Source organism: Mytilus galloprovincialis, chromosome 6, assembly GCF_965363235.1.
Source record: "Mytilus galloprovincialis chromosome 6, xbMytGall1.hap1.1, whole genome shotgun sequence".
NCBI lineage: Eukaryota > Metazoa > Mollusca > Bivalvia > Mytilida > Mytilidae > Mytilus > Mytilus galloprovincialis.
In genome coordinates this window covers 30,296,189-30,314,961 of record NC_134843.1, presented here as the reverse complement: position 1 = coordinate 30,314,961, position 18,773 = coordinate 30,296,189, and the positions used below count along the sequence as shown (strand labels likewise).

The following is an 18,773-nucleotide window of genomic DNA, read 5'->3' as shown; positions in this document are numbered from 1 at the left end:
AGAAGTAAATAATTCTATCCACTTTGAACTTAATTGTAAAATAATCTTATAACTCAAGTCAATTTTAGCTCTTGTATAAAATTTCTCAAATTAAACATTGTTAAACCTCTTCTCCAGTATTCTTTACATAGCAACCTTGATTTTGACTGAAATTTTTTAAAAATTCAAATTTGTATAAAGTGGAGTTCATCTTATGTAATGTCCATTAAACATTTGTGGACCTAAAATCAAGTTCAAGATTTTGTATCCGTTTCGCTGACGTATTCTTGTGTTACTGTAAAATAACTAGAAAGGTTATTATGGTCAATTTCTAAAACAGTTTTTCACCGACGTTTCAATCATATTAGGATGGTCATCAATGTTTATAGTGAAATAGTCAAAATAGAGAAAGGCTTGTATGGTCAATTCATAAAACAGTTTTTTCACCACCGTTTCAATCATAACAGGATGGTCTTCATTAGTGTCTGTAGTTTACACAAATAGGGAGAAAAAACATCGTAAATAACCCCACTTATATATTTGCTATTAAAATCAAATTTCTTTTTCAATCATCCCTCAAACAAATCAAAATATGTCATCCTATTATTTGTCATTGTTTATATATTTTCGTCGGTAATTACCGTCACGCATTGTCTCATTTACAAGGACGTTTTTACATTAGTTATAAATTCTTGCTTTTACGTTTTATTTTGGTATTTTTTATGACGCAAATATCGCATCGAAATAGGGTCACATCCATCTTTTTCTAACTCAATTCCTTTAATTGAAGTCTAATACACTTGTTAAATGAAACTGATGCAATAGCAGAGCTAGTACATTGCTTTTTTAAGTATTTTTTTTTTTTTTATTAAATTTGCATAATTTTAGACTGTAACACAGACCATGTACATTAGCCCATTCACATTAATGTAGAAAGAAAAGCGATATTTCATCCCACTAAAACATATCGGTTATGTAAATGTAAACAATTAATTTTGAATAAAAAGTTACACTAGATTTTTCAGTGTTTGGTCATTCTTATTGTATGATAAACACCACAGTTCTCGAAGTGCGCAATACACATTTGTCCCGATGTTTCCCATCAATCAAAATATGACAAGACGTGTCCGCCGACTAACTAGGTAGGAATATTTACTTCCCGCTATGACGCTGATTCAATATTATAATTAATAATCACCATATCGGGATCATATATATATAAACTTAAAAGTTAAACAGTAGAAGTATAAGAAATAACACACAGCATAATGAAGATATCAGTTTTATTTATTGTTTTAATTTCATGTAAGTAATTTTCGATAAAATAAAACAAAATCATTTTTATAATTTTTTTTGTATTAATATGTTGATGAAAATTTTTTTTATTTAGTGTTGTGCTTTTAAATATTTAATTGATAAGGAATTCGAGTAAAAGTAAGAGTAATTGCCAGACTAAGAAATTAAGATGTTCATTTTGATATACGTGTACATTTGTACATTTAGATAACAGGTTGCATTAAACTATTATATTTGCAAGAGGAAGTACAAATAGCACAAACATCACACAAAATAATAATTTGTTTGTATTTCAACAGATGTATGGCACATTCAATGTGCTGCTACAGGGATATCCGATGTCGCATCTGTTCTTTCTTCTGTCGGAAATAATTTAGTGCAATTGAAACCAGCCGCCGTAAAGCCAATCGTTGGAGAATCATTAGGATCCCCATCTGATGCTACTACATTTGGACCTATGTTAAACAGCGGTGTATTAATAGAACCAGTACCAACCAATGGAAATGGTATCTTGAGCCAATTTCCAACGAACAAAAATATACCGATTCCCATTCTTATAAAAGATGATCATTTACTGATTAAAACTCCACATACAGAGGAGAGAGAACTGTCACCAGAAACTACGCCAAAACCTATTCTCATTATAGATGACAATTTAATGTTAACGGGTGGTAAGGATGCGACAAATACAGAGCTTGCACCAGAGCCTACGCCAAAACCTATTCTATATATAGACAACAATTTAATGTTAACGGGTGATAAAGAAGCGACAAATACAGAGCTTGCGACAGAACCTACGCCAAAACCAATTAAATATATAGATAACAATTTAATGTTAACGGGTGGTAAGGATGTGACAAATACAGAGCTTGCACCAGAACCTACGCCAAAACCTATTCTATATATAGACAACAATTTAATGTTAACGGGTGGTAAGGAAGCGACAAATACAGAGCTTGCACCTGAACTTACGCCAAAACCAATTATATATATAGATAACAATTTAATGTTGACGGGCGGTAAGAAAATGGCAAATACAGAACCAGCACCAGAAATCACGCCAGAACCTATTCTATATACAGATAACAATTTAATGTTAACGGGTGGTAAGGAAATGATAAATACAGAGCTTGTAATAGAACATACGCCACAACCCGTATTGAGTGCACATCAAAATATGAAACCCTGTCCGGAGTTTAATTCACGATACGAGAAAGGATCGTTCGTTGTAACATTAGATGATGGAAAATGTGAAATGTAAGTAATGCATTATATAGTTTAAAAACACTGGTGTATGATAAATTATTTGAGATTTAATTGCTTATCCATTATTCAAATTTAGGACATTTTGATACATTATTTTGATTCCTAAAATGCATCAAATTTTGTAATAGATACATCCATTACGTTCTATGAATGTGAAAAGACGACTTTTGTGTAATAAAAAACATGTCTCCATGTAGATATATTGTTTGCAACAAAATCATAAAAATGTATGACTTTAGCTGCGATGTCTCATTTGCTTTTTAATAAATACGAAAAAGAAGAAGTGGTATAATTACCAATGAGACAATTTGGGATAATTTACTAGGGACCAAAAACACTATGAAATTAACAAACCTAACGTTAAGCGCTGTAGACAAACCTTCAAAAGTAATCAAATGAAACACGGGCATAAACTTGAAAGGCTTTCTTAGATTCATACAGGAAGCGCAAGTTATACATGCAAATAAATCGTTTTAGGTTGAAAGCATTGCCCCAATCATACACTTTTCCTTTCTTCTTTGCTAATTCATTTAATCATTACATTATGTTTAATTATTTTCAATAATGCCTACAGGATAGTTAATCAGAAACCTGTTGAAGAAAAGCAGAGCAACCCATGGGCTCCCGGAAGACATTCTCCAGTTTATCAACTATTAACCAGGTAAGTTCTAGAGAAATGTTGAATGTAAATGAATATTCCTTCCAGTAACGGTCTCTTTCATATACTCATGTAGTTGTTAAGTACATTGTATCATATTCCCCTTCCTTTGAAAAATGCCTTTAGTCGGTTGTTAGTTTTTGACCAGTTGGGATGGGGAGGTTTATGTTTTTTTCTTCAATTTTGTGGTAAATATTGCTTCTTTTTTTTTTTTTTAAATATGTTTGACGTCTCTGGCAATGGTAACTGTATACCAACCTATTTATTAAAACTGATTTATTTTCTAAATCATAGTTTTCATAACATTGAAAAGACAATATAGTGGGTTTTTATTAAAGAGGGTTGTTCCCCCGTGTACACTTCTACCTTTACTTTTAACTGTCAGACCATGGGAATATTGTATTAGAAAATATGAAGGTTCCAAAGTAGAACAAAAGTCCATCTATATATATATAGTGACATGAAAATAACATCAACTCACTATATCCCAAATCGCAACTGTCGGGACAATACATGTCAAGATAGGAAGACTCAGTAAATAATTATCAATAAGACAATGTATTATCCAATGACACAAGGACTGGTATATAAGCAATTATAGACCTACAGCCTATAACAATGAGCAAAACATATAGAATAGAGTTGGCTGTAAAAAATGGTTGTAAAATATCTGAATAACGAAATGTGAAACAATTCAAAGCAGAAAACAAACGGATTATTTTTGACGAACGGATAAGTATCGTCTGCTAACACAAATAAATGCAAATGGTACTGCAATCGATTAGAAGTTCTTTTGAATAATTTTCGTCTTATAAGCCATATAAAAATAAAATATTTATACAACAAAATATTGCTTATTTATGGCACATTTTACACACATACATGTACCAATAAATGTAGTTGAATACAAGGATTGTTAATTTTATACAGCTTAATTTGAAAACCACATTCCTGTTTCGATTGAGCAATAATCATTTTGATCTATATGTATAAAACATTGATCATGATATCGAACCTGGATGACACTATGTATAAATGGAAAAGCATCCTCAAATTGTTTGCTTTCGATCAGTCTGAACAAACACAAAAATTTATGCACGCTAATTCTTACTTCGGGTTCAATATTTTTTATCAACTATTTAGGTATGGGTTCTCAATACTTAGCATTCATTCATACAACTTTGTTGCAGTTTTTGACTAATGTTTCAATTTAATTTGAACAGAAAGTACAATCCTGAAGTCACCTTCAGACAGACAGCACTGGCACAAAAAGATCATCATTGTCACCACCATACAAGAAAGATGGGTTCATTCTTTGTAGTGGATACGGTGTTAGGACGTTGTCAAATGTAAGTATATACTGAGCAATTCATCATAAGACAAAGAGTGATTAATTAAAGGTCAAACACTGAATATTACGTAACAGGTACAAGACCCAAAAGGTCAAACATACAAATGTATAACAATAAAAGCTTAAACAAAAGTACAAAGTACAAAACAATAAAGATTTTGTGCGTTGTTTTGTGGTTTTATTTTTTGTTAAATTAAATCCACCGGTACACGATACGTTTTCCATTTCAAAGAAAATTAAACTATTATAGCTATAAACAATTAAGGTCGTGTAGGTACTGTTTAAAATAATAAAATTAAAAAAAAAATCCCACCTGCGCTTTCTCAATCATTTTTTACAGTGTGTTGTGCTACTTTTGGGACACATTATTTCAAAATTTTATCGGCTCTAACTAAAAATATGGACAATTTTATGTTAAGGGGTCTGGAAATCTTTTGACAGCTTCCTAATTTTTAACCTTTTTTAGCTGGACCAAATCACTACTTTACTTTAAAAGTCATGACCTAAATTTTTTATAGTGGAATTTCATCCCCCTACTTGCTATTTGAGGCATAAAACATGAAGAAATACATTTGAAAGGGGTATAAATAAATTGGCAATTAACAGAATGTCCACACTTAGGATGGTAACTGTGTTATTCAATTGATAAAAAACCTTAGAATTACTCTATGGTTTAGCTATCTCCTGTTTCTTTAGAAGCAGTCAACTGAAGGTAAATGATATGACATGTATAGGACAAATGCATAATAATGTTAAGTAACGATAGATATGTTTACTTCAGGGTAATTGGAATACCTACACTGCCGGATCTTCGGCACATCATGTCGAACACAAGACCAGCATGGAGTCCGCCAATGAGAAAACTGCCAAGATGGCCTCGACGTTCTTCAGAAAGTGATTCTGATGACTAAACTGTGTGTTTCGCTCAATTCTATTGAAATCCATTCATTATTTCAATCAATTAATTTATTAAATATTTTAGTATAGTTCGATTTGCTTTTTTCATGTTTCTCAGAGAGAGTCTGTACATTTTCCCCACCCACTATCTGGTAATTGTACTATCAATAATTAAAGTAATACGCCATTGCCTAGTGTTTTAAGGAAATTTTGCCCGCCAAGTAATGATTGATTGGTTATTAGGTTAAAGTCCAACAATGAGTAATCAAACTTGTAAAACTTTGTATAATTGAAAAAACAAAGTGAAAAAAAGAAAGTTGAACAAACAAGAGACAACTTTAAGGGAAAGATCCTAACAAAGTATGCAGTAAAAACAAATGGTATATTCAAACTATAAGTCGAAGACAAACTGACAACGCCATGGCAGAAAACAATGAGGATTATCAGGGTAGATGGATTTCAAACATCGTGCAGCAAATCAAATGCCTATTCAGGATTAGAACCTGTTAATGTTGTATGAATATGAACCCTGCTTTGCATTAGACCGATACGCTCAGTCAGATTTCACCTGTTGATAGTCCACAGGAAGACATGCGTATGTCAGCCTACCCGGATACAATTTTATGACTTCCGATTCGACCAATCTTTGGTCTTATTTATAATGCCATGTTTAGTGAAGAAGCAGTAAATACCTATCTTTGGTTTGACCAGGTTGGTGTTTAAACCCAAGACCATATAATCACAGAGGCGAGGCGGTTGCCATAAGCAAAAACCGGCGAAAGACATACTACAATCAACAAAACACTTGTAGAATGAAGGGACGTACAAACGTATAAAAAGACGGACGGACGAACGGACAAGGTGGTCGCAGTATATTGTTGGTATAGTATAACCAGTATTGTGTGGAGTACAAGTCGTAAGGAGAATATTTCTTTTTTAATGGCAAAAAATGTAGCTGTTTTTTTTTTTGTAAATAATTTTATTGAAATTCAAATATCGTCTGCATAAATATGCAATTTCTGACCATCTATAATACTAAAATTACGAGGTCCAATTTGTCAGCCGTCATCGGGTAAAAACGACAAATCAAAGAATTCAACTCTCTATATAACTAATATAGGACAATGGTGTAGATTAAACATTACACCACTCCAGACCCTTTTGTTTTCAGCATAATTAACAAGTTCCGGGTCGAATCCGATACCGATACCGATACAAATAGTATATTCAGCTATTACCTTATCTGTACGTTCCGCATTTGACAGGCGCACCACCAAACTGTGTATTTAGGATTTTGCTATATACACGGGTCATAATCAAAGGACTGACACTACTAAATTCAATCATTGTCAAATTGTTCCCTATTGTAGTTTTATTCAGAAATCAGCAAGACTTTCTAAGATAACTAATATAGGACAATGCTGTTGATTAAAAAATACTCCATTCCTGGATAGCCAGGACCTTTTGTTTTCCAAATAATTAATATTTCCAATAACTGATAAGTTCCAGGTCGACGGGTTCAAACAGAAAGATTTGAAAGCAGAGAAAACTGTGTATCTTATAATTGACATGACTTATCAGATGACAATACCAATTACTAAAATAAGGCTTAGGCATAGTTATATACTTTAATTCAGTCACGGACCCGCGATATCACGGGTGTGTACTTGTTTATATATATATATACATGTCTGGAAACTATAAATTTCAGCATTTACCGTCTGAGTATAGTACCGTTAATGACAGACTTGTTAATTAAAAAAAAAACGCAAGATGGATTTTCCTGATCTGTTTTCTCTTCTTTTACTGACTGTCATGCTGCCATGGGCTATTTATTTACAACAACTGGTCGTGAAATCAGTCTGCAAGTATAAAATGACATAATGTCCTATTAATGTACTAAGGGGCATTAAAGTTCTCTTTGACACAACTAAAAATAAACATTTTTTACTGTATTCTGCAGTTTAAGATCCCAAAAATAATTTTAGACTGCATTCTGTATGTTTTGTTTTTACTTGATCCTGTATTTATTTGTTTACTGTACTCTGCAAGTTTAGGACAACTAATTAATTTGTTTCTGTATAAATGTATATTTAGGATCCAGGAATAACTTTTATCAGTATAGGATTTGCATGTTATTACTTTTTTAAAGTGTTACTGTAAGAGATATTACGGAAACATTAATGGAGTATAGTAAGCCGTCCTAGTCATGTTCCGAAATGTATACACACTGAGATTAAAAAACCCCACATAATTAGATTGAAAAACTTCAAAATACAACTTTTGATAAAAAAACCACCCCAAAACAATTTAAAATGATAAAAAAAAGTTATCCAAGGTACCAGGATAATAATTTAATACGCCAGACGCGTTGACAAAATAAACAACATTGAGATTTAAAAAGATCAATAAATATAAGAGATGCTGATAAAAAGGTTTTAACAATAAACTTATTCTTAAAAAAACAGTTGATTATACAATATGTCAAGCAATAGATCGACCTGTTTGCAAAAAAAAAAAAAGATGATACTTTTTTGTTTGTTTGTTCCTGACTTTGAATGACCGATGCTGTAGCAGCATGACATTTTGTGGTCGGTAAATAGAGTAAGATACTCACTTCGGTCGGGGAGAAAACGGATTCATCTCTCTAAAATGTTTCACTGCAAAGGTCCTATAAAAAATAAATGTTATGTTGTAATCAAGCTTTTTTGTGTAGCAATTTGTAGCAGCAGATTGATGTTTATCATAATTAACAATAAGATAGAATTGATTTAAAATTAAAAATTAAAGAAAATATAGATATGGAATTGCCCTTTATGTAAGAAACATGCAACGTGATAATAAGTAATTATGCGATTCTGTTTTCCTGAATGTTTGATCTCATCATTTATTCAACTTCTCTTTTGTGATGTTGTTGCTCTTTTGGTGATTATTCATGAAACACGTTAAATCGAAGTTTTTTTAAAATATTACCACTGGATAAATGTCTCTGTTGACTGAGGACCCAGTATCAAGGGCTTCTCAAATAAAAACGAATTTAAAGAGGGGGCCACAGAGGGTATCCGCTTCTCCCTTAATATCTTGCCATGATATCTTGTCAATAATATTTGTCAAAATAAATTATGAATAATCTTTTCGCTCAACTCAGCAATACTCTCAAATCCGTATTCGGCTCCTTGAAACGCGTGCTTTCAGTAATTAATCATTATTCTGGAATCTTTGATGAGCTGTAGTTGGTGATTTTAAGGTCAGTCACACTTTACCATATTCTATAAAACAAGACATATTCTCAAACATATATTTGTACTTACAACTGACAATTTTTGGTGGTTTTTACAGTAACATGAAATCCTTTGTATTCATACGGTAGTTGACGACAGATAGGTAGTATATTTTTGAAATGTAGCACTGGTACGTATGTCCTGAAAATTTTGGGAAAAAAATAAATGTTAAGGCTTTGGTAATAAAATGCATTGGTAACATGCAGACACTGTGCCATAAAATATTTTTGCGGTGTTGGTAATGAAATGCATTGGTAACATATAAACACTGTGTAAAGCAGATTTTGAGATGTTAGTAATAAAATGCACAGGTAACATAAACAAAATTGTTTCAAAAATATTTTGCAGTGATTGTAATGGAATGCATTGGTAACATATAAAACAGTGTCTCAAAAAGATGTTATAAATAAAATGAATTGGTTACATAAAAAAGATGTGTCAAAAAGATTGATGTTGGTAATAAAATGCACTTTTAGCATATAAAACGGTGCAAAAATTGCGATTTCCGTTATGAAATATATTGGTAACATACAAAAATGTGTCTCAAAAAGATTTTGCATGTTAGTAATAAAATGAGTTTGTTACATAAAAAAATATGTCGGAAAGATTTTGCATGTTAGTAATAAAATAAGTTGGTTACATAAAAAAAATATGTCGGAAATATTGTGCGTCGTTGGTAATAAAATGCATTGGTAACATAAACATAAAAAAAATGTTCCAAAAATATTTTGCAGTGTTTAAAATGCATTGGTAACATGCAGACACTGACTGTGACATAAAATATTTTTCGGTGTTGGTAATGAAATATATTGGTAACATACAAAACTGTGTCTCAAAACGATTTTTTATGTAAGTTATAAAATAAATTGATACAATAAAAAAATGTGGCGAAAAGACTTTGCGGCGTTGGTAATAAAATGCATTTGTATCAGATAAAACTGTTTTTAGACAGGATTTGCGGTGTTAGTTTAAAAATTCACTGGTAAAAATAAATGTTTAAAAAAAGTTTGCAGTGTTCATGTTATACAACACATTAATTAAAAAAAAACTGTTTCAAAAAGAATGTGCGGTGTTGGTTATAAAATGCATCGGTAACATTAAAAAAATACTGCGTTGATCATGAAATGGTTTGGTATTATATAAAACTGTTTCAAAATTCAACATAACGCCAATTTTATTATTTTCCATATTAACTTATCATTTTTAAATTGTTTAAAAGAATAACGGAATCTAAAATCTTAAGAACAGTTTACAGTAAAACTAGCATGATAAAAATCTCTTTACTTTTGGTGATTTAACTCTAGTTTATTTTAGCCTATAGCATAAATACAATCCACAAAACATTACAATGTGAAACGGTGTTTATTAAAAAAATGTCGTACTAATAACATTTACTTTTCTTTTTCTGGTGTCTTCCCTACCATGGAGATTGAATCTTCAATTGCATATTTTTCTACAATAAGCTCACATTTTCCGGCCTGCAGTACCAATACCAGTTTATCTTCTTCGTAATAGATTTTATATGAAGGACAAACGACTTTTTCCTGGACAGTGTTTACTGGTGGTCTTATCTGTGTGTTCCCTATGGTGGGCCTATTTACAGGACTGTCGAAACTTTGTCTTTGAAGTGTGTAAGGATTATATGGAAAAATAACAGCATCAACCCATTTACTCGTTAGGATGCACGATAAAACTAAAAGTCAAATGAATATATAAACAAAAATTATCTTTTAAGCCTTTTATTGTATTCGAATTCGTGGACTTTTACTCATTTTTATTTTAAATAAAGGCAACAGTAGTATACTGCTGTTGAATAGTCATAAGTTGTCCGATTGAGTGAAAACCAATCTTTAGAATAATATCGAATCAAGAAATCGATAAAGAAGTAAGAATTGCTTCGCATATACTTTCAACCATTGCATTTTCCCTAAACAAGATTTAAAATAAATTACAATTTATTGTTTTAGAAAAAATGTCCTCTTAATTTTTATAAGAACAAATAAAAAAAACTCACCAAAGATGCCAAGCTCATATTTTTTTTTCTTCATAGTTCTTTCCCTCATTTAGATTTAAAAATCAATTATAATATATTGTTCAATAAAACATCGCCTTTTGATTTTTGAAAGAACATACTTTATAAAAACTCATTAAAGATACAAGGCTTATATTTTTTTTACTTAATAAATCTTACCAGACACAAGGAATACTGAAAGTTCCATTTTCTTTCCGTAAATATTGTATTATGACATCATTGTTGGCAATACAAGAACTATATACCGCAGGTGCAGAAAAATGTCAACAATAATCACTCAAATAACGGTAAACATCAGGTAATTATCGTTTATATATTAACATAGCTATAGTTTACTGTTAAGGTTACAAGAGCTCAATTATTCGTAATGCATTTTCCATAGGGTACCACTAGTGTTCCGTATTTTTTTCTCCGAGACTACACAAACTAGGGAAAAACGAGTAGCAGTTCCTGTTACTAGAAATGCCAGTGTTGCATTACAACCAAAAAATATATATGGTCATGCGGCTCAAATTGACTTAAAATGCAGTTGAAAAAGATCGTCTACTTTTTTTCGCTTAATGAAAAAGGCATATTTTTAATGGCTCCGACGTGCAGAAATGGAAGATATTTTCTATATTTCGTAAAATGTGAATATGATTTTCGGCAATTTTTAAACCTAATTGGATAAGCTTTCGATTAGAACCTGTTAATGTTGTATGAATATGAACCCTGCTTTGCATTAGACCGATACGCTCAGTCAGAGTTCACCAGTTGATAGTCCACAGGAAGACATGCCGTATGTCAGCCTACCCGGATACAATTTTATGACTTCCGATTCGACCAGTCTTTGGTCTTATTTATAATGCCATGTTTAGTGAAGAAGCAGCAAATACCTATCTTTGGTTTGACCAGGTTGGTGTTTAAACCCAAGACCATATGATAACAGAGGCGAGGCGGTTGCCATTAACACAAAAACGGCCAAAGACATACTACAATCAACAAAACACTTGTAGAATGAAGGGACGTACAAACGTATAAAAAGACGGACTGACGAACGGAAAAGGTGGTCGCAATATATTGTTGGTATAGTATAACCAGTATTGTGTGGAGTACAAGTCGTAAGGAGAATATTCCTTTTTTAATGGCAAAAAATGTAACTGCTTTTTTTTGTAAATAATTTTATTGAAATTCAAATATCGTCTGCATATATATGCAATTTCTGACCATTTATATATATATACATGTCTGGAAACTATAAATTTCAGCATTTACCGTCTGAGTATAGTACCGTTAATGACAGACTTGTTAATTAAAAAAAAAACGCAAGATGGATTTTCCTGATCTGTTTTCTCTTCTTTTACTGACTGTCATGCTGCCATGGGCTATGTATTTACAACAACTGGTCGTGAAATTAGTCTGCAAGTATAAAATGACATAATTTCCCATTAATGTACTAAGGGGTATTAAAGTTCTCTTTGACCCAACTAAAAATAAACATTTTTTACTGTATTCCGCAGTTTAAGATCCAAAAAAAATTTTTTAGACTGCATTCTGTATGTTTTTTTTTTACTAGATTCTGTATTATTTTGTTTACTGTATTCTGCAAGTTTAGGACCACAAAATATTTTTTTCTGTACAAGTGCATATTTAGGATCGAGGAATAACTTTTATCAGTATAGGAATTGCATGTTATTACTTTTTTAAAGTGTTACTGTAGGAAATATTACGGAAACATTAATGGAGTATAGTAAGCCGTTCTAGTCATGTTCCGAAATGTATACACACTGAGATTAAAAAAAACCACATAATTAGATTGAAAAACTTCAAAATACAACTTTTGATAAAAAAAAAAAAAGAAAAAAAAAACACCCAGCAAACAATTTAAAATGATAAAAAAAAGTCATCAAAGGTACCAGGATTATAATTTTAATAATACGCCAGACGCGTTGACAAAATAAACAACATTGAGATTTAAAAAGATCAATAAATGTAAGAGATGCTGATAAAAAGGTTTTAACAATAAACTTATTCTTAAAAAAAACAGTTGATTATACAATATGTCAAGCAATAGATCGACCTGTTTGCAATTTTTTGTTCCTGACTTTGAATGGCCGATGCTGTAGCAGCATGACATTTTGTGGTCTGTAAATAGAGTAAGATACTCACTTCGGTCGGGGAGAAAACGGATTCATCTCTCTAAAATGTTTCACTGCAAAGGTCCTATAAAAAATAAATGTTATGTTGTAATCAAGCTTTTTTGTGTAGCAATTTGTAGCAGCAGATTGATGTTTATCATAATGAACAATAAGATAGAATTGATTTAAAATTAAAAATGAAAGAAAATATAGATATGGAATTGCCCTTTATGTAAGAAACATGCAACGTGATAATAAGTAATTCTGTTCTGTTTTCCTGAATGTTTGATCTCATCATTTATTCAACTTCTCTTTTGTGATGTTGTTGCTCTTTTGGTGATTATTCATGAAACACGTTAAATCGAAGTTAAATATTACCACTGGATAAATGTCTCTGTTGACTGAGGACTCAGTATCAAGGGCTTCTCAAATAAAAACGAATTCAAAGAGGGGGCCACAGAGGGTATCCGCTTCTCCCTTAATATCTTGCCATGATATCTTGTCAATAATATTTGTCAAAATAAATTATGAATAATCTTTTCGCTCAACTCAGCAATACTCTCAAATACGTATTCGGCTCCTTGAAACGCGTGCTTTCAGTAATTAATCATTATTCTGGCATCTTTGATGAGCTTTAGTTGGTGATTTTAAGGTCAGTCACACTTTACCATCTTCTATAAAACAAGACATATTCTCAAACATATATTTGTACTTACAACTGACAATTTTTGGTGGTTTTTACAGTAACATGAAATCCTTTGTATTCATACGGTAGTTGACGACAGATAGGTAGTATATTTTTGAAATGTAGCACTGGTACGTATGTCCTGAAAATTTAGGGGAAAATAAATGTTAAGACTTTGGTAATAAAATGCATTGGTAACATGCAGACACTGTGCCATAAAATATTTTGCGGTGTTGGTAATGAAATGCATTGGTAACATATAAACACTGTGTAAAGCAGATTTTGAGATGTTAGTAATAAAATGCACAGGTAACATAAACAAAAATGTTTCAAAGATATTTTGCAGTGATTGTAATGGAATGCATTGGTAACATATAAAACAGTGTCTCAAAAAGATGTTATAAATAAAATGAATTGGTTACATAAAAAAGATGTGTCAAAAAGATTGATGTTGGTAATAAAATGCATTGGCAACATATAAAACGGTGTTAAAGACAATTGCGGCGTCGGTAATAAAATGCACTTTTAGCATATAAAACGGTGCAAAAATTGCGATTTTGGTAATGAAATATATTGGTAACATACAAAACTGTGTCTCAAAACGATTTTGTATGTAAGTTATAAAATAAATTGATACTATAAAAAAATGTGGCGAAAAGACTTTGCGGCGTTGGTAATAAAATGCATTTGTATCATATAAAACTGTTTTTTAGACAGGATTTGCGGTGTGAGTTTAAAGATTCACAAAAATGTTTCAAAAAAGTTTGCAGTGTTCATGTAATACAACACATTAATTAAAAATGCGGTGTTGGTTATAAAATGCATCGGTAACATTAAAAAAAATACTGCGTTGATCATGAAATGTTTTGGTATTATATAAAACTGTTTCAAAATTCAACATAACGCCAATTTTATTATTTTCCATATTAACTTATCATTTTTAAATTGTTTAAAAGAATAACGGAATCTAAAATCTTAAGAACAGTTTACAGTAAAACTAGCATGATAAAAATCTCTTTACTTTTGGTGATTAAACTCACGTTTATTTTAGCCTATAGCATAAATACAATCCACAAAACATTACAATGTGAAACGGTGTTTATTAAAAAATTTTCCTACTAATAACACTTACTTTTCTTTTTCTGGTGTCTTCCCTTCCATGGAGATTGAATCTTCAATTGCATATTTTTCTACAATAAGCTCACATTTTCCGGCCTGCAGTACCAATACCAGTTTATCTCCTTCATAATAGATTTTATATGAAGGACAAACGACTTTTTCCTGGACAGTGTTTACTGGTGGTCTCATCTGTGTGTTCCCTATGGTAGGCCTATTTACAGGACTGTCGAAACTTTGTCTTTGAAGCGTGTAAGGATTATATGGAAAAATAACAGCATCAACCCATTTACTCGTTAGGATGCACGATAAAACTAAAAGTCAAAAGAATATATAAACAAAAATTATCTTTTAAGCATTTTATTGTATTCGAATTCGTGGACTTTTACTCATTTTTATTTTAAATAAAGGCAACAGTAGTAGGTTTAATCCACCATTTTCTACATTTGAAACTGCCTGTACCAAGTCAGGAATATGACAGTTCTTGTCCATTCGTTTTTGATGCATTTTGTTATTTGATTTTGCCATGTGATTATGGACTTTCCGAATTGATTTTCCTCTAAGTTCAGTATTTTTGTGATTTTACTTTATACTACTGTTGAATAGTCATAAGTTGTCCGATTGAGTGAAAACCAATCTTTAGAATAATATCGAATCAAGAAAACTCACCAAAGATGCCAAGCTCATATTTTTTTACTTCATAGTTCTTTCCCTCATTTAGATTTAAAAATCAATTATAATTTATTGTTCAATAAAACATCGCCTTTTGATTTTTGAAAGAACATACTTTATAAAAACTTATTAAAGATACAAGGCTTATATTTTTTACTTAATAAATCTTACCAGACACAAGGAATACTGAAAGTTCCATTTTCTTTCCGTAAATATTGTATTATGACATCATTGTTGGCAATACAAGCACTATATACCGCAGGTGCAGAAAAATGTCAACAATAATCACTCAAATAACGGTAAACGTCAGGTAATTATCGTTTTTTGGACCATAACAAATGCTTGATTAGCCCATAATGATGTATGATCTAACAGTACAAATAAACAAACATACAGCGAAATATCGGTTTATTGTAATAAAAGTGTGCACTTTTCCGGATAAAATGTTGAATCTACGTAAAAAAATGTGGGTAGTTGTGTCTATTTTGGTGATCAATCATGCATAAAATCATGCATAAAATATTGCATGAAGTATCAATCGCCAACCGAATCTCCCCAAAACGTGGTCGGAAAACTATTCTCTATTCTCAGGCTAATATATAAATGTAATAATTATCTGAACACATATTTACAACTCATCCTCCAATCAAATTACTTGAATGTCAGTTTTAAGTTTTATAAAACATACTTTTATATAGCAATATGATAACGTTTACCACACGCATATACTTTAATATATTAACATAGCTATGGTTTACTGTGAAACACAAAATGTTTTCAAAACATGGAGAACGCACACGATCAGCAGAATAAAATCTTCGGCTATTTTTTGTCTGCTAAACCTGTAATGAACTAGATATATTATGTATTTCAATGTGGTTTGCGGCCATTATTCTATGATTTATGCCTTTATAATAAAGAAGTGTGGTTTAAATCACCAAACCCAAATCCACATCTGCAACATTAAAAACCTCATATCAGATAACTCAATGTCATGAAACCGAATTGGACATACCACAATGCCTTATGGTATATGTGTAATGTAACACTTGTGGTAATCCGTTCATATTTACGTAACATGCGTAATGCATAGGAAAAAGATTGGTATATAATACTTAAAACGGAAATTCAAGCCATCTGATTGGACGATGAGTTGTGAATATGTGTTGAGATAATCTAACCTTATATCGGAAGATGCATTCTTCCAGATATACAAAGATTTGACTTAATGAAAAAAATACTACAGTTTATGGGTTTGGCTAGCTATAATACCATTGTCTACGGAAAGTGCCTGTACAATGTCGGAATTTGACAGTTGCTTTCCATGAGTTCCTATGGGTGATATAGTCTAACATTTCATTTTGTCAGGTTTAGAATTCATGAAATTTGTCTTTTTGTTCAGCAATTTTGTACTTTTAATTCAGGATATACTCAACCATGAAAGTTAGTATTTTTCTGTATCTCTTTTGTAATCTTTGTCAAGTAAAAAAAAAACCAGATATGACTTATAAGACAAATTAAATGAATAAAACAAAGCAATTATACAATTGTGTATGCTTAATTGGTAGTTAAAATAAGTCATCGTCATCTGATCATCCAAAATGCTCTAATCTTTTCATGAGACATTTCTTTCAGGGGGATTGTCATCTCCGATTGCAGATATACAAGAAATGAAACTTGCAATTTTGAAATTGAAAACGAATATATTTTTAAAACCCCATATCTATGTGTACCAGTTACACATGTTACAGGTCAAACATTTAAAGATAAACAAGATCAATTAATCAATTGCATTGTTGAACTGTTGGTCATGCTAGAGACATATGGTAGAATTGAATTATTATTGTGCAAAGGATTTGACATTTACATTACGCACGCTGTTCCTACAACCCCTAAGATTTAATACAGAATCTTCAAAATTTCCTCCGCAAAAGAAAATAAAAATGTCAGCATCTTTGTCATTATCTTTGTTAATGCTGATTGAAACCCAAAACATTGTTTGATTCTTATACAACGGAATAGTCTTGCAGTCTGGTCAAAATGTTTTTGAAAAGGAATTAAAGACGAAGACGACAAAGTCAACTCGATCTTGAAATAATTAACGATTAAAATGTGTATATCAGTGAATATATTAAAACAACCAGTTTTTCGTCAATGTTGTCCAATAGAGCATACACCTAATCATTTATATGGCTAAACGTAGCGTTAAAAGAGCCTAAAATAAATAACAGTCACGTGCACATAAGAGTTTCTTTATAATTAAGCAATTATCTTAAGTATAAAAATAGATATTATTTGTTCTATTAACTGAATCTGACGTTGATATTATATCTTATTTGAAAAAAGGAAATTACATAAGAAAGAGACAAAAGATACCAAAGGTATACTCTATCTGTAATATTTACAAACACTTGTTTTGGTACACATACTATTCTATTTATAAACTGACAGTGTTTATCATTATTTAGTATTCCCACAATCAGAAATAGATACTTCAAAGTGAGTATGTCAGTATCCTCACCTGTCCATTTATCTTTGTTACCTTTCATCACAATGTTTAAACAAGGATAAATTGCCTTGGACCAGTATTTTTGTTTGATTTTGAACTAAGGGACAATAGCGAAATGTTTATAGCATTTTACGGTTGACCATTTAAATGCCCGTGACTAAAAAATAATACCTTAGTTTTGTTCTAAAAAGACGACATCAGTAAAAATGCAAAAAGAAAAGATACCGAACTCCAATGAAAATTCAAAAAAGGAAAGTTCGTAATCAGATTGAAGTATCAAATGATCAAAACACATCAAACGAACCGATAACAAATGTCATACTCCTGACTTAATTACAGACTTTTTCTTATGTAGAAAATGATGGATTAAACCTGGCTTTACATCTAGATAAACCTCACACTTGTATAACAGTCTTATGAAATGAAATTAAATAATTTTAAACTCAACAACCACGGACGATTTTAAGCGCTTTGGGAATATAGGCGGATCCTACTGTTTTATATTTACCGCTTTTTATAACAACGGCAAGGGAATTCTGACGACTAGAAAGATAGATTTGTGAGCATTAGGGACCAATACAACAAAACAGTTTATTAATCAAATGAATATAACTAAAATATATGTAGATGCTCCCTTTTAAAATATTGTGAAGTTGATATCTCAACAGGTATACTAGATTTGAAATACTATATCCTTTTTCATTGGATGCCACACATTTGTAAACTTTTGATGGCAAAACCACAGTTCCACCTCCTTGTTATTATAAAAAATCTCATATAATACTTAGCTTTTTTTGTATCTCTTTTATCAGAAGTCCATTACTGCTATTATTAATTAATGTAAATAACGTGTTAATGAAATAAATGAACATACATATCTACCTATCACAGAGTATTTGATTGGTTGAGACGGA

At 31.2% G+C, this 18,773-nt stretch overlaps 1 protein-coding gene and 1 long non-coding RNA gene across 4 annotated transcripts; one reads left to right on the top strand and one right to left on the bottom strand.

Annotated features, from left to right (window-relative positions):
• The first annotated feature begins 1,177 nt into the window (after positions 1-1,177).
• Positions 1,178-5,536, top strand: LOC143079337 (uncharacterized). Its single transcript, XM_076254592.1, has 5 exons — positions 1,178-1,284; positions 1,575-2,532; positions 3,116-3,202; positions 4,423-4,548; positions 5,332-5,536. Exons 1-5 carry the CDS (start codon positions 1,248-1,250, stop codon positions 5,459-5,461), a joined length of 1,338 nt encoding a protein of 445 aa, XP_076110707.1. The 5' UTR covers positions 1,178-1,247; the 3' UTR covers positions 5,462-5,536.
• Positions 5,537-7,061: 1,525 nt separating this feature from the next.
• LOC143079336 (uncharacterized) lies at positions 7,062-15,740 on the bottom strand. Of its 3 annotated transcripts, none has more exons than XR_012979390.1 (9): positions 15,522-15,740; positions 14,695-14,992; positions 13,594-13,704; positions 12,909-12,962; positions 10,920-12,158; positions 10,124-10,421; positions 8,759-8,869; positions 8,065-8,118; positions 7,062-7,309 (listed from the first exon to the last, which is right to left on the bottom strand). It is a non-coding gene; the product is annotated as an uncharacterized LOC143079336 (long non-coding RNA). The 3 variants fall into 3 exon arrangements; XR_012979391.1 differs by having other exon boundaries at positions 10,197-10,421; XR_012979392.1 differs by lacking the exon at positions 10,124-10,421 and having other exon boundaries at positions 15,522-15,736.
• Positions 15,741-18,773: the final 3,033 nt, after the last annotated feature.

Bases quoted from the DNA above. Each gene is read 5' to 3' on its own strand.
- LOC143079337 (XM_076254592.1), top strand. From the start codon at position 1,248: ATGAAGATATCAGTTTTATTTATTGTTTTAATTTCAT. The intron at 2,533-3,115 runs GTAAGTAATGCA...TAATGCCTACAG, and splicing joins GATGATGGAAAATGTGAAAT to GATAGTTAATCAGAAACCTG. The intron at 4,549-5,331 runs GTAAGTATATAC...TGTTTACTTCAG, and splicing joins GTGTTAGGACGTTGTCAAAT to GGTAATTGGAATACCTACAC.